The sequence below is a fragment of the Solanum pennellii genome, chromosome 5 (assembly GCF_001406875.1).
Source record: "Solanum pennellii chromosome 5, SPENNV200".
Classification (NCBI taxonomy): Eukaryota; Viridiplantae; Streptophyta; class Magnoliopsida; order Solanales; family Solanaceae; genus Solanum; species Solanum pennellii.
This window is the reverse complement of record NC_028641.1, coordinates 26,670,865-26,695,024: the sequence shown is the minus strand read 5'-3', so window position 1 is coordinate 26,695,024 and position 24,160 is coordinate 26,670,865. Positions and strand designations below refer to the sequence as shown.

At 35.1% G+C, this 24,160-nt stretch overlaps 1 protein-coding gene across 2 annotated transcripts in view; it reads left to right on the top strand.

Annotated features, from left to right (window-relative positions):
- Positions 1–4,852, top strand: part of LOC107020369 (protein phosphatase 2C and cyclic nucleotide-binding/kinase domain-containing protein) — a 25,468-nt gene extending 20,616 nt beyond the window's left edge. For both annotated transcript variants that reach the window (XM_015220701.2, XM_015220700.2), the window contains exons 14-16: positions 2,016–2,146; positions 3,793–3,946; positions 4,174–4,852. In XM_015220701.2, coding sequence (XP_015076187.1) covers positions 2,016–2,146; positions 3,793–3,946; positions 4,174–4,419 — 531 coding nt within the window. In that variant the 3' untranslated portion in view covers positions 4,420–4,852. The remainder of the gene's footprint in view (positions 1–2,015; positions 2,147–3,792; positions 3,947–4,173) is intronic.
- The last annotated feature ends 19,308 nt before the right edge of the window (positions 4,853–24,160 follow it).

Below are 24,160 nucleotides of genomic sequence, written 5' to 3'. Positions count from 1 at the left end.
GGGGGGGGGGGGGGGGGAGAGGGGAAACAATGACATATTGCCGTATTTAGTTAAGCTGATGGTTGTACAAGAATAGTGAGGAGCATTCAAAGGATGAGTTGTTGGTGAAATTACTGATTTGCAGCTCAAAAATAATAATGAGAGCTCCAACAGGACCTCTTACTAGCCCACTGCCATAGCAGGTCCATCCTCTAGCAGTAATACCTCTGCTCATCTCTTGAACTCCCTGTTGGAACCATATAAATGGAATCCTTTGGAATGCCTGCAGAGTGGGCCTGTTAGTTGGTACGGAACGGAACAGGACGTGTAAGGGGGATCAGGATAGGACAGAGCATGGTAGGGAAAAAGGGATGATTGAGTATAAGGGGGGACTGGGAAGGGCTACTGCACCGGCCCACATTCCGGTGCCTGGTGGGCCGGGTTGTATCGGGACATGATGGGTGGATTGGGATTGGACAGGATGGGATGGGATCCAGGGGCATTATCTTTTTTTAAAATTGTATATAAACACGGGAATATTTGAACAAAAATAATTCCAAGGCTAAAAGCCTCTTATTTTAGATAAAAAAAAGTTTTTTATATTTTTTATACAATTTCTAGTTTGCAACATAGTATTTCAAGTTCAAAAGTTGCAAATTACTCGGTAAAATTTGCCTTCAAAGAAAAATACATAACTTTAGAGACTCCATCCAATTGTGCTATAGATTCGTGCATCTCTTCCATTAAAATTGGGACATCTTTGTCAAATTCCTCGCATTCACAGTTGCAGCTTCCTATTTGTAGGATCTTATTATAAATCGTGTCATCTTCATCATTAACCTCTCGGTGGCCAATGTTTCTTCTCTCCGCTTTGATCCACTCTCTGAATGAATCTGCAATGTTTAAGTTGTCCCCCGCCAACAAGTGTCTTTGCTTTTCGAGATGGAACCTGTGTACCAAACGTAGACGCATAATTGAGGTTGATAGTTGAAACTTGTTCATTCCCCAAGCTAGTTGCCAATTTCACTCTCAATTTCCAAATAATTAATAGCATATAAAATATTTCAATATGGAGTAGGACGTTGCAAATTACATAGTAAAATTTCAATACTCTGGCAATTTTTGAGACAGATTAAAGAGACGGTAGGAAGAGAAATGAAAATGGAGTATTTATTGTTGAGAATCAAGGCCAAAGTGTAATTTCTTAAACTTGTGGATAAAAATAAATTTTATGGGTTTTGGGGGCTGTTTCTAGCCGTTTCAAACAGATATTTCTTCTGAAGGGCTGTTGGGGTAACAACTATTTTGGTCCAACTTTTTAAAATAGAATTCCTTTTATAACAGGACCAGAATTTAGATGGGCTAACCGAGACTGGTTCGCCAAGTTCCAATTCCTCATTCCACCCTGATACCCCTACCCTCCCGTCAAAGTGGGATGGAGACAGCTGGGCTCACTAGACACCCTTACTGCAGATTAGCCCTCTTGATGAGCATCAACAAAAATAACTCGAACTTATTATGCTGCCTGTTGAAACAATTTAACCAAACAGTTTGCATGGCAAAAATAGCTTACAGGCTCGTTCTATATACAGGGAATGAGAAGCACTTGTACCATAGATAATTCTATGTTTCGTTCAGTTTTGTGACCTACTGAAGATATTTACTTTAGTGATAAGCCAGATAAACTTCAGTTCAGGTTCTATGAAATTAAGGTCCTTTTGATTGTCCCACATTTTGGTTGAGTCAGTTCAGTTGGAGAAGAAGTCTGGTTTGTTTGCTTATTTTACTTTTAACTGCTGTTCGGTTAAATGCTTGCAATTCTCCCTTGGTTATGGAGGTTTTCTGCCAGTCTTAACTCTTACATACTTAGCCACTTAGGGGACTATTTGTATTCAGTGGTACGTATTCAAGGACCAATAAACTTACCACTGTACATCGGAGACCGTTTAGATTCTTTCCTCTAAATAACCCTGGAGAGTATGTTGCTGGATTATTGTTTTTCTCAATAATGATATTCCTTTATTGATTTTCTGTAGCTAGTGGAATTCAGATTTGCTAAGAAGATTTCTTCTGAGTTGGATGAGAGGACATTTACCATATGCGGAATGGCAGATTCTCTAGCTCCAGAAATAGTCCAAGGGAAAGGCCATGGCTTTGCTGCTGACTGGTAAAATCCTACTTCCCTATCAGCCAAAATTTGTTTTAGTACTACATATGACTGAAAAAAGCTAATTCAGTAATTGAAGGATTGCAATTATGGAGGTAAAGAATTGGTTATCTTGGATCTATTCTGAGGAAACCTAGTTTAACAGAGAAGAAGTGCAATAGAAAGCAATTAGTGCAACATTTTGAAATTGCCCTAATTATTATTATTTTATTTTTTTGATAACCAAGAAATCCGTCTGTGACCCGCCTCCTTTTGGACCAATCGCAGCCTTCTAAACTCGGTGGATAATGGGCCCGCCCCTCTACCCTGCTCCACTTGAATACCGGGCGTCACTTTGCATGGCGTGGGGCTTGAACCTTCAATCTAAGGCACAAATCCTCCACCTTTTGCCACTCGAGCTAGGCCTTGGGGGCGAAATTTCCCTAATTATTGAAATGCTTAAGAGAAGTTTTACAAAGATGCATGGTTCTGCCTATCGTGATGTCTAAAATATAGTTGGTTATCCAAGTGATTCAGTGAGTATAATGATGTGATGCAAACATCACTAACGAGCATCAGCAGCCATTTATCCCTCTTACCTTTGGAATTTCTTAAAGCTTGAAATAATTACTATAGGCTTCTAATGCATCACATACTACCAGACCAGATTCTTAGTCTGATTGATTAACTTGAAAGAAGTATACAGTTATCATGCTTTGGTAATTATTTTAAGATGGCAGTTATCTGGAAGTTGTGAATCTTGAAATGATAAGTGTCCCATATCTTCTGACTGTAAGATTACAAATGTGAATCTATCATTTTGTTTTATCTTCTATGTAGTGAGTGGTTTTGTGTGCATGTATAAATATTTTGTGTGATACATCAAAGGGGGAAAAGATATTTTACCCATGACCTCATTGTCATGAGGTATGAGTTTAGCTTTACAGTACCCGAGCTTGTACTCTGAAAGCATGCACAATAGGATCGTTACTGCCTCTAGAATTGTACTTAATCTAATGAAGATTACTCTTTCATGAGAGATTATTCACTCGAGTTAGAGCAGTATTTGGAAGGCAAACTTGCAGCTGTACCTGTCTGTTCTTCTCTTGTTTCTTTTCTGGGATTTGGAATGAGGAGATAATGAAGTTAGATAGGTTGCTCTTTCATGGTGAAAGTAATTTAGAAACAATCCAAACTCTTCAAAATGATGAAGGTGTATAGTGAAAACAGGTAGAAGTAATGTAAATTAATTCTTAAAACCCTTGAAGGAACAAATGTTTCAGGTTGGTTAGTTTGTGAAGGGAGAAGCTGCTGCAAATTGAGTTAACTGGAAGATGATGATGAGTGACTTGAAAGGACACCTACTCAAGCATTTCCTACTTTCCCTCTGTGTCTTTCTCCTTGAAGAGGAGTAAATCAAATTTCCTAGTGCCCCCCCACCCCCCACCCTCCTCCACTTGCATTGACTATCATGTCTTCAGAAGCGTCTTTTAGTTGCTTCACTGGACAGACTTCTTTTTTGAGCAAGAAACTATGTAGAGATATCATGCTTCTTCGAGTCTTCAGCTACATTAGATTTCTCAAAATGTCATGAGTGCTTATTTTGTGGCACAAGCTATTTCTCCAACTTGTGTTCTTGCCTGACATTTGCTAGTTGAAATTGGCAGGTGGGCTTTGGGAACATTGATCTACTTCATGCTACAAGGTGAAATGCCATTTGGTTCATGGAGAGAGAGTGAGCTTACATTTGCTAGGATTGCTAAAGGACAGTTGACACTTCCACATACATTCAGCCCAGAAGCTCTTGATCTCATTGCCAAGGTATCACCAGGTCTAAAAGAATTGATTGCTTTTATACATTAGAGGATTGGAATTGGAAAAATTACTGATTATATACATGACTTAATAATGCATTACTTTCTTATCTATGATTCCATTCTATTTGTCCTTCAAAACAACAGCAAGGCTTTTGGCTTTTTATTTTTTAAATACAAGTTCTCCAATTTCTTGGTATCCTTTCCAGTATCTTGACATAAATTTTGTGCCAGTTACTTCAAGTTGATGAAAATCTAAGACTCGGAAGCCAAGGTGTTGACTCTATTAAAAGTCATCCCTGGTTTCTTGATGTGGATTGGAAAGCAATAGCAGATCATCGAAGTCCTGTTCCTGCAGAGATTCTCTCTCGTGTAAGTCAACGCTTGGAAAACCATGGTGATGAGAACATAGCTTCCCTACATTCCCCTAATCGTGACATGGAGGAGCTTAACACTCCAGAGTGGCTTCAAGACTGGTAGCACGTTTTTTATTGGAGTTCTGCCCATCACATTCCATGATGACGCTACCAACAAAATTGATCAGCTTATTGTTTCATAACTGTCCCTATTAGAGACTCAATTCAAATGAACTGAGTAAGGTGGTGCATCTAGATCATGTTCTCCTGTTCATCAACATGTGACCCTCCTAGAGAGAAATTGTCTTGCTGCTTTTCTTGGACATTTATTTGCTTATGCTAGATGTTTTATAAGGTTCATACTTGTGTTCTTTTGTGAAAATTTTCCATGCCTATGTAAATACGTAATATGTAAATCAAACACAGAGTCCTTTTATTGCATCCTAACAGGTCTCCCCATCCCACTCCATCAAAAAAGAAGATATGTTATCTCTTAAAAGTGTCCATGGCAGAGAGAAGCCATGTTGCACCCAGTTTATCAGATTTTTGGTCATTTATATGTTTTTTTTTTTAAAAAAATGAAGAGCTTTTTGTTCTATAAGGTATTCTCCAAATTGGAGTTGTGTTTCTTTGTTTTTGAACCTATTGTTGTTGTTATTGATGTTCCCTGTGCTTTGTATTGAGTGGTGGAGATTTCACCAAAAGCATGATATACTGATTGCATTTGGTTTGTTGAGGGAGTAACTACAAATGGATTGATGGACATATTCTTTAGCTTAGTTAACTTTTGCTATATTGTTTGTAATTGCATATGAGTTATTGTTTGCAAAATAGCCCCTTGCATGGTGAAGATTTTGTAATAGTAGTTGTAGCCCCACTTCTCAGTTGAGTCGACAAACAAATATTCAATAGAAAAGATGGAAGAAAAGCACAAAATGATATTTACCTAATATGGGATGTTAAGTACAACCCTAACAAATCTTCTGCTTTATTTGGCTATCTAAGTAGGCATATTTGGATATCGATATGGCACTTAGAATCATGTGAATCTTAGTATTCTTTGCCGATCTGAGTTCCCACTTCATTTAATTTTTTGATATTTGTGGTCCAATGAATGTGAGGGTAAGGTTTGATACTACATATTTTACTACATTTATTGATGATTTCATGTGTTTTCGTTATGTCTATTTCATTTCTCATAAATCTAAAGCATTTGAGTGCTTTAAAAGATATATGAATGAAGTTTAAATAAATAGATAAAAGCATATAGGTTTTATGAACTGATCGAGGACGTGAATATTTGTCAAAAAAAAAATTAAATAATTATTTACTGAAAAGAGAATATCAGATAATTAACTGCTTTTTATGCACCTCAACAAAATGGTGTAGTGGAAAGAAGGAACAGAACATTATTAGAGATAACTAGGTCAATGATGGCCCAGACAAATTTGTCCATCTCTTTTTAGGGAGATGCATTATTGATTGCAGCCTACATATTGAAAAAGGTGTCTTCAAAATCTCTATCTTCGACACCTTATGAATTTTGGTCTGGTCATAACACAAACCTGTCGCGGGGTTGTGCTGATAACAATAGAGAAATCAGACCAAAAAGAGTTTGAAAACTATTTTGTCTTTCTTATCTCTACAATTGATAAACTATTCACTATTTATATACAAAGGTTAAAGCCTAATTCAAGCATAATATCATATCAAATCATATCGGATATGATTTAGAATCATATCAGATATTTGGAATCATATCAAATCATATCTGATGTGATTTAGAATCATATCGATATTTGGAATTGTATTAGATATGATTTAGAATCATATCAATTCATATATGATATGGTCAATATCCCCTCTCAAATTGATGCTACTTATCAAGAAGTTGATGTCTGGTCCTTGTCATCGCTTTTGTAAACAAGTTTGTCAATTGATCATGGTGGACCAAATTTGTTGCTATTTATATTGCACTAGTATTGTTAGCATGTAATGTAGTGGAGCCATCAACAAAGATATTCGACGTATCCACATAATTTCAGAGCAAGCGGCTGACATTGATCGATATTCTACCTCCATTGATGACTTTGAAATTCTTGGCTGCTTCTTGTACTTCCATGAGATAAGTGATGGTCTGATTAACATACATCATCCTATCGTAGACTTTCGATATTGGACATCCTGCTCAATCTGCTTGTGCATATCCTTCGAGATTTAGAGATGATGCTGAATGAAATAAAAAACCTCGATTAATTGTACTCCGAACATAGCTAATGATTCTGAGGAGGGCAGAAAAATGATGCTTGCAAGGATTTTGTAACAAATTGGCTCAAGACTTGAACTGGATAAGAGATGTCAGGTCTTGTTATTGTCAAATAAATTAGCAATGAGCCTCCTATACAATGTTGGTTCTACAAGATGGTCACCATCATCATTTTTGTACTTCACATTGATCTTCATAGGTGTGTGAGCTACCTTCTGATCATTAAGACATGCTTGTGTGACGAGATCCTCTGCATACTTCCTTTGACTTAGCATGATACCATCCTGTAAATACTCAACCTCCCACCTCAAAAAAATATGTTAACCTGCCAAGGTCCTTTATTTTGAAAGTTGCATTAAGAAGATCCTTGAGCTGTACAATTCCATTCTCATCATTACCGGTTATAATTATATCATCTACATACAATAGTAAAATTGTCATACCAGTATTGGAGTGCCGAATGAATAATGAATAATCAGAAACAGATTGAGAAAATTCAGCATTTATGATGATAGATCGGAACTTCTCAAACCATGCACGTGGTGCTTGCTTGAGACCATAAAGAGATTTTCGAAGACGACAAACCATATCAAGTTAAGCTTGGTTGTACCCTGGAGGAGGCTTCAATATGTATATAACCTTATGTAGTTCACCACGTAAGAATGCATTTTTCACATCCATTTGATAAAGTTTCCGCCGTTTGATGGATACTATAACGAGCAATACACGAATTGTCATCATCTTTGCAACAGGAGCAAAGTTCTCCTCATAGTCCAATCCATATTCTTGTTTATATCCCTGAGCTACTAGTCGAGCTTTGTACCTCTCCAATGTCCATCAGAATTAATTTTCACAGAATAAATCCATTTGCTTCCAATAACAGAAGCTTTAACCGGTTTGGATATGAAATCTCATGTGTGATTTTCTTCTAAAGCGGAAAGTTCCTTTTTATTGCATTTTTGCAGCAGTCATGACTTGATGCTTTTTGGTAAGTATTTAGGACAAAAATAGAATTCAAAGTAGCAAGTAAGGCATAAGATCGACCGTATCTACCTGGAGAGTATCCATATCAATTTAGGGCAGATGTTTTACGTTCAGAGTGACGAAGAGAAGGAATGGAAGAATTTATTTGGCCACTTGAACCTGGTTCACCATCAGAGTTATCATTATTGTCAGATGAGTCAGTGAAAGAGGTATTCAATGATTTGTGTTTAAAGTACTATTACCTAAATTATTCGTAGGGAATGCATCTGAATGACCAGGATCATCAATAATGCCATTAGGGTCTTCGTTGAGAGATGTGAGATTTTGTTCATGTTGATTCTTAAACTTGTACAGAAAGGAGACAGATTCTGATATTGTTGAAGTGGTAATGGGGTAACCAAACTGATGCTCAAAAAAAAATTACATGTCTAGAAACCCGCAACCGTCGTCTAGAAGAATCATAACAAACATAGCCCTTTTGAACATCATTATAACCCAAGAAAACACACCTCACAGCTTTAGCAGATAATTTATGACGTTCATGTCTGGGTAAATGTACAAAACACACACAACCAAAAACTTTTAGATGAGAATAATCTGGGAGTTTACCAAAAAGAATGGAATATGAACTATCATCTTTGTTAATGGTAATGATGTGTCTATTTATCAAATAGACAGAAGTTTGGATGGCTTCAACCCAAAATATTTTAGGAACATTTGATGTATCAAGAAGAGCTAATGTGGTTTCCAAAACATGCCTATTTTTCCTTTCTACAACCCCATTTTGCTCAGGTGTATATGGACAAGAGTGTTACAAAGTAATGCCTCTCTCATTGTGACTTCATATATTTCCCACATGAATCAGAGTGAAAAATTTTGATTCGCTTATTGGATTGAGTCTCAACATAGGTGACAAACTGTTGTATGATTTTATGAACTTCACTTTTGTTTCTAAAAAGGAATACCCATGTATATCGAGAAACATGTTCAATAAACAAGACAAAATATTGATACCCCAATCTAGATGAAATTGGTGCAGGACTCCATACATCACAGTGAATCAAATCAAAAGTAGAGTCTATGAAGTAGTACTACAAGGAAAAGGTAGTTTATGGCTTTTGGATTTAACACAATTTCAAAAGGCAATTTTGATGATAAAACTCATGATTCCTTATTCAAATGAAGACAATATTGTAACATGGAAGAAAGTTTTTGAGCATGTGGATATCCCAGCCAATGATGCCACAAGTACCACAATTTATTTGAGTTAGTGATGTCTCCTTTAATGGCAGACATATAATAAGCATGGTGAGGTGTTTCAGAAATGGGCAAGTGGAACATTCTCCCAACTTCACGAACGACCCTTGGCGATCACCTTCCCTGTCTCCAGATTCTGAACAACACAACTGTAAGGACCCCAAAATGAATTAGGTCAAACAAGAGCCTAACATGTGTGTCATGAGCTAATAAGGTGTAAAAAAGGTGAATATTTCATTAGAATTTAGTTTTCGTAGTTTGAAAAAGTTTGGAGGTCAAACGTCCAAGAACGACCAAGACGTTCGAAAGTTAGCCTTTAAGCGTACTAGTGTGTTCTAGTGTGCTTTTGCATGTTTTACGTGTTGTTTAAGGTTCAAATTTATAGGAGAGGTTCCTAACATCTAGATTAACGTGTTTAGGGTTGAAACGCCGGGGTATGACTCCCCAAGGACCACCCTAAGGGTCCTTGAGGAGGACCCAAACTTTGGCATGAACTACCCAAGGCAGTACCAAACAATGCCTCGTGCTTTGATTTACGCCTCATCGATTAGGGGCATCGCTCAAGACTTAGGCGTGGAAGCTAAGACCCAAAATGAGAGTCTCTGACAAGAACGACAGACGTGCACGATGGTACGACAACCAAACAATGGCCAATCAACTGCACCGTTGATTGAACCTGCAACTTTCCTGCAGGTGTCTCGGCTTAGCTAGAGGTGAATTGGGAAATTCACCCCACATTGCAAATAGATCTTGGGCGGTTATTTTTAGAGTTTTCAGTTATTTTAAGTATATTTAAGCAATAAAATAGTCATTTAGACTCTAGACTCCAAATCAAAACCTTTCCCTCCCTAAAACTCTCTCAAGAACACCATTGAAGAAGAAGAGAAATAGGAGGCAACTTCTAGGACAAAATTCTCCATTGAATCAAGTAGGGTTTAAGGCTTTAATCATAGAATGTGAAGTTTATTCATCCATGAATTCTTCAATTCATAGAGCCCCCACAGATACCCCTTAATTGTGAATCTAAAAGACCCCAATCTAGGAAGGGTTGTGATTGCATTGTGGGTAAGGCTTGATTGTGATGCCAATCTAGTGGGTAGAGTTCAATTATGTTTATAAAATGATAATATGATGTTTTCATGTGGTTTCCTTGATGAATTAGTGTTTTGATGTTGAAGGTGATCATGGTGGATTTAGGCCATTAAAGGCAATATTGAAGGTTCTAAGTTGATCTTCCTATTTCAATTGTCTAGAATTCCAATTGATCATAATAGAATCACCTAGATATGAATTGAACTAGGCTAATCAATTAATGAGGATCTTGACTTAAAGTTGGAACTGAACCTATATGATCAAGTATGACTAGAATTACCTTCTAATGATCAAATTGAATGAATAACTTGTAATTGGATATGGATAATGATAAAATGAAGTTATCTTTGATTATAGGGCTTGTATGTCATTATTGTTAGGGCTTTAGTGAGGGTATTGTGATAAGTTGTTCTCTTTCTCCTATACACTTAGACATGAACTAGCTAAGGGAAGAAAGTTCTCTTACATATATGAATTCTAGGTTAACCTAAGAACCTAAAATGAATCAAGGCATGATACACTAGAATAGCTTGAAGTTGTATTGAAGAGTCACTTCTTGTACAATTGACTTGGTAAGATAAGACCAAGTTTTAATAGCTTGAGGTTGAGTTATGACTCTTTCATGGTAGCTTGAGGTGATGAATCTCATGATAGCTTGGGATGGAGGAATCAAATTCTACAAGGTTTAGCTTAATCTTTTGCTGCAAGGATGCTTAATCATGGTAGCTTGCATTAGTAGTAGGCAAGACAGACTAGGATGGAGGATCGATACTCTAATAGGATTAGCTTGAAGTAGCATGACTAAAGTGCCTTCATGTTAGCTTGATTTGGTTAGGCCAAAACCATTTCATGGAAGCTTTAGGGGAAAGGCCTATACTCTCCTTATGGTAGCTTGATTTGCATGCAAGGTGCATTTCATGGAACAACTTGAGATAGTATTCTCATCGTCACTTAGGTTTGAGGATTCATTCTCCCCTATGGTTAGCTTGCATCTACATGATTTATTGCATGGTGGTTAGGTTGGTACTTTTGTATCTTTCCTATGTCATCCTGGTTGGTTTGTTAAGATGCTTTCCATGGTGGTAAGTCTATTATGTTTGTATGTTGAGGTTAATAGACAAGGATGCAAGATAAGTTAGAGTGGATTAGGATAGCCTAGAAAAGTACATAGAACGGATGGTAGTATGGGAAGTCGTTCATACATGGCACAAGTATCACTTGAAGCTACCTATGACATGACCCCTAAGTGATGTATTCCTAGCTTGTATAGTTGCTATAATGTCTTTCCATGACATGATTGATTTAAGATGATAAGTCCTTGTCAATATGAAGTATTTCTTCAAGTGACACTTAAAGTTGATGAAAGGGAATAGGGTGACTTCAAGATATGCTTAGTGTGTAGGTGAAATGGGATGCCCCACATGCATTGCACAAGTGTGCCTTGAGGTGATCTAGGGGCATCGTGCTTATATGTTATGAAGAACTTAGGTCTTAACTATGAGATTGTATTATGATCAAGAATTACCAAAGAGAGGTACTTAGCTTAGGTAGAAGTATGGGATGCTACCATGGCCTTGCACAAGTATACTTGGAGGTGGCTTGTGAAGTAGTTCACTTGAGTAAGAAGGACAAATGGTCTAAGTATAAACTTACATATGCTTTATGATGACTTATTATGCTTATGATATTCATGTTATGTTCGTGCTATTATCTCTTATGATTATGTCTATTGTTGACTAACCCTTTGAGATATCTTTTGTTTGTTATGATAGTTTCCATACGTGGTACATTTTGTACTGTCGCATATTTTGCCTACATTCTAATCCAAAGTAGGGTGTTGAGGATATTGAGTTTCTTTGAAAGGTAAAGTTTCCAAGGCTTTCAAGGAGTAAAGATTGGTGAGTCCTCATAGCATTCGAGGAGACCACCCCTATGTTGTTTTTGATGTTCTTTGCTATGTTTAAACTTTTGTGGGTTGTGTCCCAAGACATTGTACTCATGTTGTCATAGAAGGTTTTTGAAATATATGTTAGAAAGTCTTCCATTTTATGAAATGATTCCGCATTATGTTTTTAAGAAAAAGTTTTAAATTTCATGTTACTTTTCATATATATATAATGAAAGATGTCTAAGGGATTGTACAAGACCTACGAGAGGTCAAGTACGCCATGTAACTTCTAAGGGTGCTCTGTGGTCGTTACAAACTTAGTATCAGAGCATAAGGTTATGAAATGGTCTTAGGATGTCTCAAAACCACATCTAGTAGAGTTTATTCATCGATTTGATTCGCAACACATCTATTAGTAGGAGGCTATGGGATGCTTAGGAATTCCGCTTCTTCATTCTTCAAGTCGTGCCATAGAGTTTGGCTTTAGTAGGCCTTTCTTCTAATATTTGCCTATGATTTTGTCCAAGTTATGGCTAACACTAGGCCTAATTCTAGATGGGAAGGAGATGACAATGAGGATCAAGATGTTCCTCCCCAAGGATATCAAGCTCCTCCTCAAGTTCCTAATTATCCACAAGTGGGGAATGTCACTCTAAAGGAGTTTAGAACTTCTATGAATTTGTTGGCTCAAGCCTTGACAGCCCAAGAAAATAGGGACGTGGTGGAAAACCCTATAGGAGGAATGAGTTCCTATAGGATTAGGGAGTTCTTGAGGATGAACCCTCCGAAATATAGTGGCTCCAAGGTGGAGGAGGATCCAAATGGGTTCATAGATGAGGTTTAAAGACTTGCTATTATGGGATTAACTTCTAGGGAGAAAGTGAAACTAGCCGCGTATCAAATGAAAGATGTAGCTCAAGTTTGGTATGAATAATGGAAAGATTCTAGGTCGTAAGGGCGGGTCCATAGAGTGAGAGACTTTTAAGTCGGCTTTCCCTGATAGGTTCTTTCCTACAGAATTGAGGGAGGCTAAGTTGAAGGAATTCATAAACCTTAAGAAAAACAATTTGAGTGTGAAGGAGTATGCCTTGGATTTCACTCTTTTGACTATGTATGCTCCAAGCTTGGTAGCAAACCCTTGAGATTTGATGATTAGATTCATGACGGGGTGTCTGAACTAGTAGAAGAAGAGTGTCATATGGAAATGCTTGTTGATGATATGGATTTCTCACGTCTCATGGTGTTTTCCCAACAAATAGAGGAATCTAAACTTAAGAAGGCGAAAGAGAGAAGTAGAATGGATAATGATAGGTCCGATGGAAATGGTCGTTCTAAAAATCAATAAAAGTTTTACGGAAAAGGCTATTTTAATGATCCTATGTATGAGGATGAGAGGGTGTCTAATCCTAGGCCTCAAGGAAATAGCAATCATATTCACGGCCTACTTGCCCTAGGTGTGGTAAGAGACATGAGGGTAGGTGTTTGGCCGGTAGAGATGGTTGTTATGGGTGTGGTGAGAGTGGCCACATGAGGAAGGATTGCCCTAAGGCAAAGGCTAATGTGAGGTAAGGCAAGCAAGTTGCTCCTAATGATGTGAAATATGGTCCTCCAAATAGGAGTAGGTTTTATGCTCTTCGATCCAAGGGTGATCAAGAATGATCTCCTCATGTTCTTTTTCGGTATGTGCTTCCTTAATGATTTGTGAAAATTTTAGATTTGCATGTTGCCTTGAATTGCTTTGTTAAACTTGATATTTTCCTTGTTATGATGAATTAATGTTAGAAAGACATGTGTGTCTTATTCACAAGTGGGGGATATTAAGCCCTTTTCATAAGATCTTTATATGATTACATGTTGCTATGGTCTTCATTGAATGTTATGAAGGTGTGAAGACCTTGTTAAAAATTAACCTAGTTGCATGGAGTGTCTCTTGTTGTGACACAAGTGGGTCAATAAGCAATCTAGGCTCTATGAAGTATGTTGAGCATGTCATAGCTAGGAGATGTTAGTTTCTCCTTGGGTTTTAGTAAGAATATTTCCTTCATGTATGTAGAGTTACATTAGACATGTCTAGCTTGGAATTAAGTTTCCTTGATATGGGTGTGTATATTTAGGAATAATGCATTCACGATGGGCTGTTAGTCTAGAGTTGGTCCTTTAAGAAATGTTTAGGAAGGTGCCATTCAAGGACAAATGTTTCCCATGTGGGGATATTGTTAGGATCTCAAAATGAATTCAGTCAAACAAGATCCTAACATGTGTGTCATGAGCTAATAAGGTGTAAAAGGGTGAATTATTGCATTAGAAGTTAGTTTGAGTATTTTAGAAGAGTTTGGAGGTCAAACGCCCAAGAACGACCAAGACATTCGAAAGTTAGCCTTAAAGTGTACTAGTGTGTTCTAGTGGGCCTTTGCATGTTTTACGTGTTGTTTGGGGTTCAAATTTATAGGAGAGGTTCTTAACATCTAGATGAATGTGTTTAGGTCCAAAATCCTAGGTACGAATCCCCAAGAACCACCCTAGGGGTCCTTGAGGAGGACCCAAACTTTGGCGTGAAACTGCCCAAGGTAGTCCCAAACCACGCCTAGCCAAACGACGCCTCGTGCTTTGACATACGCCCGTCGATTGGGGAGTCACTCCGCACATAGGCATGGTATATAAGCCCCCAAAATGGGTATCTCTGACAAGAACGATGGACGTGCATGAAACTGCTTCAACCAGACAACGGCCCGTCGACTGCACCATCGATTGAACCTGCAACTTTCTTGCAAGTGTCTCGGCTTAGCTAGGGAAGAATTGGGAAATTCACCCCACATTCCAAATAGACCTTGGGCGGTTATTTTTAGATTTTTCAGGTATTTTAAGTATATTTAAGCAATAAAATAGTCATTTAGACTCTAGACTCCAAATCAAAACCTTTCCCTCCCTAAAACTCTCTCAAGAACACCATTGAAGAATAAGAGAAATAGGAGGCAGCTTATAGGAGGACATTCTCCATTGAATCAAGTTGGGTTTAAGTCTATAATCAAATGTATGTGAAGTTTATTCGTCCATGGATTCTTCCATCCATGAAGCCCCCAGAGATATCCCTCAATTGTGAATCCAAGATACCTTAATCTAGGAAGGGTTGTGATTGCATTGTAGGTAAGGCTTGATTGTGATCCCAATCTAGTGGGTAGCATTCAATTATGTTTATAAAATAATAATATGATGTTTTCATGTGGTTTCCTTTATGAATTAGTGTTTTGATGTTGAAGGTGGTCATGGTGGGTTTAGTCCATTAGACGTAAGATTGAAGGTATTAAGTTAATCATCCTAATTCAATTGTCTTGAATTCTAATTAATCATAATAGGATCACCTAGATATGAACTGAACTAGGCCTAATCAATTAATGAGAATCTTGACTTGTAAAGTTTGAATTGAACCTATGTGATTAAGTATGACTAGAATTACCTTCTATTGATCAAATTGAATGAAATAACTTGTAATTGGATATGTATCATGATAGAGTGAAGTTAGATTTGATTATAAGGCTTGTATGTCATTGTTGTTAGGGATTTGGGTATGAAGTCGTTATGATGGGATTGTGATGAGTTGTTCTCTTTATCCTATACACTTAGACGTGAACAAGCTAGGATAAGCAAGTCCTCTCACATAGATAGATTCTAGGTTGACCTATAAACCTAAAATGAATCAAGGCATGATAGACTAGAATAGCTTGAAGTTGTATTGAAGAGTCACTTCTTGTACAATTGACTTGGTAAGATAAGACCAAGGTGTAATATCTTGAGGTTGAGTTATGAGTCCTTCATGGTAGCTTGAGGTGATGAATCTCATAATAGCTTGGGATGGAGGAATCAAAATCTCCCATGTTTAGCTTGATCTTGTGCTGCGAGGATGCTTAATCATGGTAGCTTGCATTAGTAGTAGGCAAGACAACCTAGGATAGGGATCGATACTCTCCTAGGATTAGCTTGAAATAGCATGACTAAAGTGCCTTCATGTTAGCTTGACTTGGATAGGACAAAACCATTTCATGGCAGCTTTTTAGGGGAAAGGCCTATACTCTCCTAATGGTAGCTTGATTTGCATGCAAGGTGCATTTCATGGAACAACTTGAGATAGTATTCTCATGGTAGCTTAGGGTTGAGGATTCATGCTCCCCTATGGTTAGCTTGAATCTACATGATTGGTTTCATGGTGGTTAGGTTGGTACTTTTGTGTCCTTCCTTTGTTAGCTTGGTTGGTATTTTAAGATACTTTCCATGATGGTAACTCTATTATGTTAGTATGTTGAGCTTAATAAACAAGGATGCAAGATAAGTTAGCTTGGATTAGGATAGTCTAGAGAAGTACTTAGTATGGATAGTAGTATGGGATGCCATTCATATATTGCACAAGTATGACTTGAAGCTACCTATGACATGACCCCTAAGTGATGTATGCTAAGCTTGGATGGTTGCTATAGTTGCTTTCCATGACATGATTGATTTAATATGATAGGTCCTTATCAATATAAAGTAGGTTTACAAGTTACACCTAAAGTTGATGAAAGGGAATAGGGTGACTTCAAGATATGCTTAGTGTGTGAGGTAGAATGGGATGCCCCACATGCATTGCACAAGTGTGCCTTGAGATGATCTAGGGGGATAGTGCTCATATGTTATGAAGAACTTAGGTCTTAACTATGAGAGTGGATTATGATCAATAATGACCAAAGAGAGGTACTTAGCTTAGGTAGTAGTATGGAATGCTAACTTAGCCTTGCACAAGTATACTTGGAGGTGGCTTATGAAGTAATTCACTTTGAGTAAGAAGGACAAATGATCTAAGTGTGAACTTGTATATGCTTTATGATGACTTATTATGCTAATGATATTCATGTTATGTTCATGCTATTATCTCTTATGATTATGTCTATTGTTGACTAACCCTTTGAGATATCTTATGTTTTGTATGATAGGTTTTCATAATTGGTACATTTCGTACTAACGCATATTTTACCTACATTCTAATCCAATGTAGGGTGTTGAGGAGATTGAGTTGCTTTGAAGGGTAAAGTTTCCAAGACTTTCAAGGAGTGAAGATTGATAAGTCCTCATAGCATCCTAGGACACCACCCCTATGTTGCCTTTTATGTTCTTTGCTATGTTTAGACTTTTGTGGGCTGCGTTCCAAGACATTTATACTCATGTTGTCATCAAAGGTTTTTTAGACATATGTTAGAAATGCTTTCGTTTTATGAAATGATTTCGCGTTATGTTCTTGAGAAAAAGTTCTAAATTTTGTGTTACTTTTCATACATATGCAATGAAAGATGTCTAAGGGCTTGTACACGACCTCCGAGAGGTTAAGTACGTCATATAAATTCTAGGGGATGCTCCCCGATCGTTACAACAACCAAGACATGAGAAAATAACAAGACAATTTTGTTCCACTAACTGTCCAGCCGAAATAAGATTAACAGTAAGTTTATGGACAAAAAGGACATTAATGAAGCAAGATGATTTTTCAATCTTAGAGGCAGGTAAAGTTTCACCATTGGCTGTGAAAATAAGATGATTTTTTATGGAGTTGATAAAGAGTGTAAATTATAAGTATCTCCTGTCATATGGTTAGACGCAACTAAATCTACATGCTAAACTTTTGAATTCCTATTTAAATTCTTACCAGGATAGGCAACGGTAGAGCACTAGAAATAGCCCCGGGGAGAGCAGATGCAACTGAATTTTGTATCATCTTTTGAAGTGCATTCGGATTCAAAGAAGATGGTGCATAAGCTTCAGACACTTGATAAGCTTTGTGCTTGGTTTGACACGTGTTTGGGCATCGATCACACTCCAAATTATATGGCCAGGCTTCTTACAATAATTGCATATGTTTCTTTTCTTGCAATGTGACGCAATATTGTCGTACTCTTTGCATTCAAAGCATTGTGGTCTAAACTTTTGAATTGATATATGAGTTATGAGTTATGGGTACCTTTTGATGTATACATAGTCGTGTCAATTGTGTAGGAAGAATCCATGGATGCTAGAGTATTGATGCGAGTCTCCTCATGAATGAGTTCTCCAAACACTACATCGATGTCTGGAAGAGTTTCTCTATTAAGAATGTTAACTCTAATATGCCTAATTTCATGAGAACGTCAAAAAACAAATTGATATTTAGTTTGTGAAATGTATCTTTAACTCTTAGTGACTCGAAGAATGACTGTGGAGCAATTTGTTTTTGTAGCAAAATCGAGGACATCCTCTGCAAATATAAGGTACACAATTCATTGATCTTTGTTCTATATTCTTACATCATTGAACTATCTAAGATATTTTTTTTCAAAAGAATATTAATTTAAAGAATAAAAGATTTTAATTTGTTTATTGCATTTTTTATATTCTATTACTTTTTTTTTATTTACAACAACAACTGCAGCAACAACAACAATCAAAATTTTATTATTATAATTAAAATTTTACTTTCTAGTAAATATTCTATCCGAACCATTTGGTAAAATACGACCTAACCAAAATAAAGATCCATTAATCCGATTTCAATGCCCATTAGCCCTAATTTCTATACTCATCATTCTTGCAACGCTTCAAATAGAGAGAAAAGCCATTCATGTCTTGATTGAGAGAGAAGATCCAACAATAGGTAAAAGTTTAATTCTTCAATTATTTCTTTACTCTTTTGTATTGTATTTGTTTCTTGAATCTTTTCAAAATCTGGACAAAATATCTCAAAAATTGTATATATTTCTTTTATTGCAATTAGGGTTCGTCAATTTAACATTTCTAAACTTAATAATTGTAGTGCTTGTTATTTCGGCTATTTTATATCTCTTTACTCTATGGTAGAAATTAGGGTAGTCAATTTTTTTATATTTATGGGCATTTCGACAAGTTTTAGTTTATATTTTTTGATTGAGAATTTGGTGTTTAGTGGTATTGATCTCACCGAATATAAAATTAAACAGAGTTGTTTGTTGTATATGGGGTATCCATTTATTTTAAGGTAATTTTTGTCCCCTAATTGAATGACACAATGTGAATATTATAATGTTACCGAAACTTTTTTCTTTTTTCATGGTTTGTGGTCCTTGAATGTGTTACTATTTTGTGTTCACATAAGTTCACACGATTTAAAGTCAAACTTAGATTTTTTCAAGGATGCGACGCATATTCGATGACATTTTTTAAGATTCCAACCAACATAGACGATCACTATACCAATCTATTTGAATAATACATAACATTAACAATAATACGTTATATACATGTCTCTTTTTTTGTTTTATTTTGCAGGATATTAAAGTGATCTTGGTGGACATAATCTTCAATTATGATGGAGAATGAATTGAAAAATCAAATGTCATGTATTCAAAGAAATTAATCGTTACTGGACAGGTTATGATCTTGATCTCCTTTTCTTTTTTGATATCGTAAACGAGTACAATAGTAAGCTTGGATATTTAGGTGTTCAGCAACTTATTGTTGTCATTCCCTCTGGTAACTATCACGAGATAGATGGTGATAATGGTATGAGACGAATATTGTACTTAGTGTCTAAAGAATCTAAGGTCCTTAACATATATGTTGTAGATGAAGGTGAGGAATTAATAGAAGTTCATAATATTTCTCAACATTTTGAGTCATATGTTGCAATAACTGAAGTTGGAAATGACAGTTAGAGTGAAAATAAGAGTGATGATAATCATGTCGAGGTAGAGTATGATTCTGATAACTTGAATAAGATTGTGTTTCAAAAAAAAATAGGATATTGATGAAAAGTTGTTAGATTACAAGGAGTTATGCATAGGTATGAGTTTCAAAGATATACCCGAAGCTAGATTATGCATTAACTTGTATGCTCTTGTAAACAAAAGAAATTTGAAACAGTTGAAAAGTGATTCATCAAGGTTGACATATGAGTGTGTTGCATGATGCCGTTTTTCATTGCATATTTCTGGAGATAAAGACATACGGGGGGTTTGAATAAAAACCCTAGAAAAATGCATGACTGTAACGGAGTATCAACCCTTTCATTGTCAAATGCTTTGTTACAATCATGCGTATTTTTCAGGGGTTTTATCCTAACACCCAACATGTCTTTATCTCCAGAAATATGTAATGAAAATGACATTCTGCAACACACTCATACCTCAACCTTGATGGATCACTTTTGAAAGGCAATCTTATTCAAGTCATCAGAATCATACTCTACCTCGACATGATTATCATCACTCTCATTATCACTCTCACCGTCAATTTCAACTTTAGTTGTTGTGACATATGTCTTAGAATGTCGAGAAATATTATGAACATTTATTAATTCTCACTTTCATCAACAATATATATGTTAAGGACCTTAAATTCTTCAGACACTAAGTACATAACTGTCTTATATCATTATCACCATCTATCTTGAAATAGTTACCAGAAAGAACAGTAATAATAAGTTGTCGTTGAACACCTAATTATTAAAACTTACTGTTGTACTCATTTACAATATCAATAAAGGAAAGGAGGTTAGGATCAGAATCTGTCCAAGTATCGATTAATTTCTTTGAATACATGGCATTTGGTTTTTTAATCCACTCTTCACCATAATTGAAGATTATGTCCGCCAAGGTCATCTTTGATATCCTCTAGAACAAAACAAAAAAAGAGACATGCATGTCGCATAGTATTGTTAATGTTGTGTTTTGATCAATTGGTTTGATATAGTGATCATCTATGTTGCTTGGACTCTTCAAAAATGCCATCGGATGTGCATTGAAGCCTTGAAAAGTTCCACGTTTTACTTCAATTATTTGAGGTTATGTGACCACAAAATAATAACACATTCAAGGACCACAAACCATGAAAAAAGAAAAAAGTCTCAGTAACATTATAATATTCACATTGTGTCATTCAATTAGGAAAAAAAAATTACATTAAAAAAAATGGATACCCCATACAACCAACAATTTTGTTTAAATTTATATCCGGTGAGTTCTAAATCACTAAACACCAAATTCTAAACCAAAATTATAAACTAACACTTATCGAAATGCCCATAAATATTGAAAATTGACAACCCTAATTTCTACCATAGAGTAAAGAGATAAAATAGACGAAATAACAATCACTGCAATTATTAAGTTTATAAATGTTAACATTGACGAACCCTAATTGCAATAAAAGAAGATATACAAATTTTGAGATATTTTGCCCAAATTTTGAAAAGATTCAAGAAATAAATACAATACAAAAGAGTAAAGAGATAATTTAAGGATAAAACTCTTACCTATTGTTGGATCTTCTCTCTCAATCAAGACATGAATGGCTTTTCTCTATATATGAAACGTTGCAAGAATGATGAGTATAGAAGTTAGGGTGAATGGGTATTGAAATCGGGTTAATGGGTCTTTATTTTGGTTAGGTCGGATTTTACCAAATGGATCGAATAGAATACTAAATAGAAAGTAAATTTTAATTATAATAAAAATGTATACACCACGTAAGAGACATGTAGGCACCAGGTAGACTAATAAAAATGTTGACATAATACTTAACTATGCAAGGACAAGCAGGTGATTTAAGTTGGATGATGAGGGCAAATATATCAAAAAAGCATGACGAAGGTAAATATAACCCTTTTCTAAGAGTTCAAGGGCAAATATGACCCTTTTCAGTTTAAAAAAAAATGAAGGATAAGAAAGAATTACGAAAAGGTCTTCATTAAATATATTTATATAATAATTGAATTTTTAAATTTAAATAAAAAAATATTTTTATTAGCTTTAAAATAAAAACTCTTAGGCAAAAGAATTCTAAATGAACTCTTTTTATTTCAATAACTTATTATCTGAAGGTATTGTAAAATAAATTTAAATAAATTTAATTTTACATTAAATTAAAGTATTAATATGTAACAACTGCAACAACAACAACAACAACAGTAGTGATGGCAAAAATAATAAAAAAATAAATAAATAATAATAATAATAATAATAATAACAATGTCAATAATAGCGAGAGTAATATTATTAATAAGAAAAATAGTAATAATAATAAATAGTTGTAGTAATAGTAGTGAAAATAATTTTTTAAAAAATAAAAAAATAACAAATAAAGAAAAGAAGACAAAATGAGGAAAAAAGGAAACAGAGGGTGGGGGGATATTTTATGGATTTTAATTATTTCTCTCAATATTATTTTGTTTTGTAAGAAAGGATATTATATATATTTATATAGTAGTAGAAAGTCTAAAAGGTTTAGTCAGCCATAACGTTAGTGGTGTTATTTATCCCGTAATTTATTATTCCTAATATTAGATATGTTAATACTTGTAGTAACTAAATTAGTACTAAGCTGATCTTCGGTTAGCGTATGCAACATGTACAAAGGAGGTTCCAAAAAGAGCATTGAAGATCAGTTGCATTTATTTTAGCTTTTGCTGCCAAAGTATGTGCTACCTTATGCATGTTTAAGAGCATTCCCTCAACAAGAGATTATATTTGTGAATAGAGGCAAATTGTCATGATCAAAAGCATTATCCATGTTTAACTTGAAGACTCGCACGAGAGGAGAAGGGTTATGGGGGTTGGGTGAAGGTTTTTTAATTTGGAGAATCCAATGGAATTAATTGGTTGTCCGTTGGAATAGGAATAAGTATGCCAAGTTGGTTCAAAATATCCAATGCAATACAACATTCTGTTTAGCTTTGTGACAAACTAAACATATATTAGATGGGAGAATAGGAAGGTGTTGAGGTAGTAATTAGTAGAGAGCCGATTAAGGAGGGATTGCCAAAGCAAATACTTGATTTGGTTGAGGGTAGCTATATTTTTTTATTTATTATCAATATTATATGTTAAATTTGCAATATGTATTAAGTGAATTAAGTATATATATATATATATATTATATATATATAACTGTTTTTAAAAATATATTATGCTTCTATTGTAAGAAGTTGACACATTTTATTATAAGAGTATTAAAATGTATGATAAATGTATTATCCATCAATAAATGTATTATATGTGAATAATAAATTGTTCTTTGTAATATGAATTAAAAGTGTATTATAAATATATTAAAAGTGATCAAGTGAAAAAAATGTTATTGCAATAAATTGTAGATATTTTTTATTTATAATATATTTATATAAATTTTCCTTTAAAAATTTAAGGATAACGAAGCAAAACAAAAAGATCTTATTTTAAAAAATAGATATGATGTTTTGAATTCAAATTTAAATGAAATTTAAATTGTAATAGAATTTTAACTTTTTTAGCTTCTCTTATATATAGTCCTAATAAAGTCGTCATACTTTTTTTAAGTTAATAATTATTAGTTTTAATGATGAATTTTGTTTACTGCATTCTTTATATTTTTCATTGGTTGTTATAAAATCCAGTTATAAGAATATACTCATAAAGAGAAGAAGACAAGAGAAGCAGATAGAAGAAGAGAAATTTTCTTCTTATTTAAGTGTATATTACAATGGTGAATGATATCTCTATTTATAGGTAGAGAAATCAACCAAAAGGTCACCTTGTTTAATGTCACATTAGTAGATACATTTCTATCCCAAAAAGGTTCATATCACCTTGGGAATACATATTCATGATGAGGATAAGTTTATGATAAGCTTAATGGATAATCCACTTAATTTAATGTATTTATAACACTCCCCCTTGGATGTTCATAGATAATGTGCCTCGTTAAAATCTTACTAGGAAAAACCCTGTGGGAAAAAAATTCTAGTGAAGGAAAAAGAGTACACATATCTTTTAATACGCACTATTTGTTGCCTCATTAAGAACCTTGCCAGGAAAATCCAGTGGATAAAAATCTCGATCAAGAAAAAAAGAGTGCAACGCGTATTATACTCCCCCTGATTAAAACATCACTTAATTTCTTGTGATGATGTCTCCAATCTTCGTACATTGTGGTTGGTATATTCTTTTTCAAAGAAAAACCACACATTTTTTGAATATGGTGTGTCATTTATCTCAACCAGACGCACTTTTGACTTGCTTCATGGAGGGCTTTTATTTTTGCGTAGCAACATTTGCTTTATTGATCGTCAGGATATTATTGTGCCTCCACATGAAAACAAATAGCGTGTTTGAGATCGTGTTTTATGCGAATCAGATAAATATTCTGCATCTGCATAAACAATCAATTTTGTCTTGGATTCCTCGGAATAGAATAAACCCATAACTATGGTCCTTCGAGGATATTCAGTCATGTGTTCAACACCATTTGAATGTCCTTTTATCGGGGAGAAACTGAATCTTGCCAGTAAATTTACTGCAAAACAAATATCTGGTCAAATATTGTTAGTAAGATGCACTAGTGCCTTGATTGCACCAAGATATGAAGTTT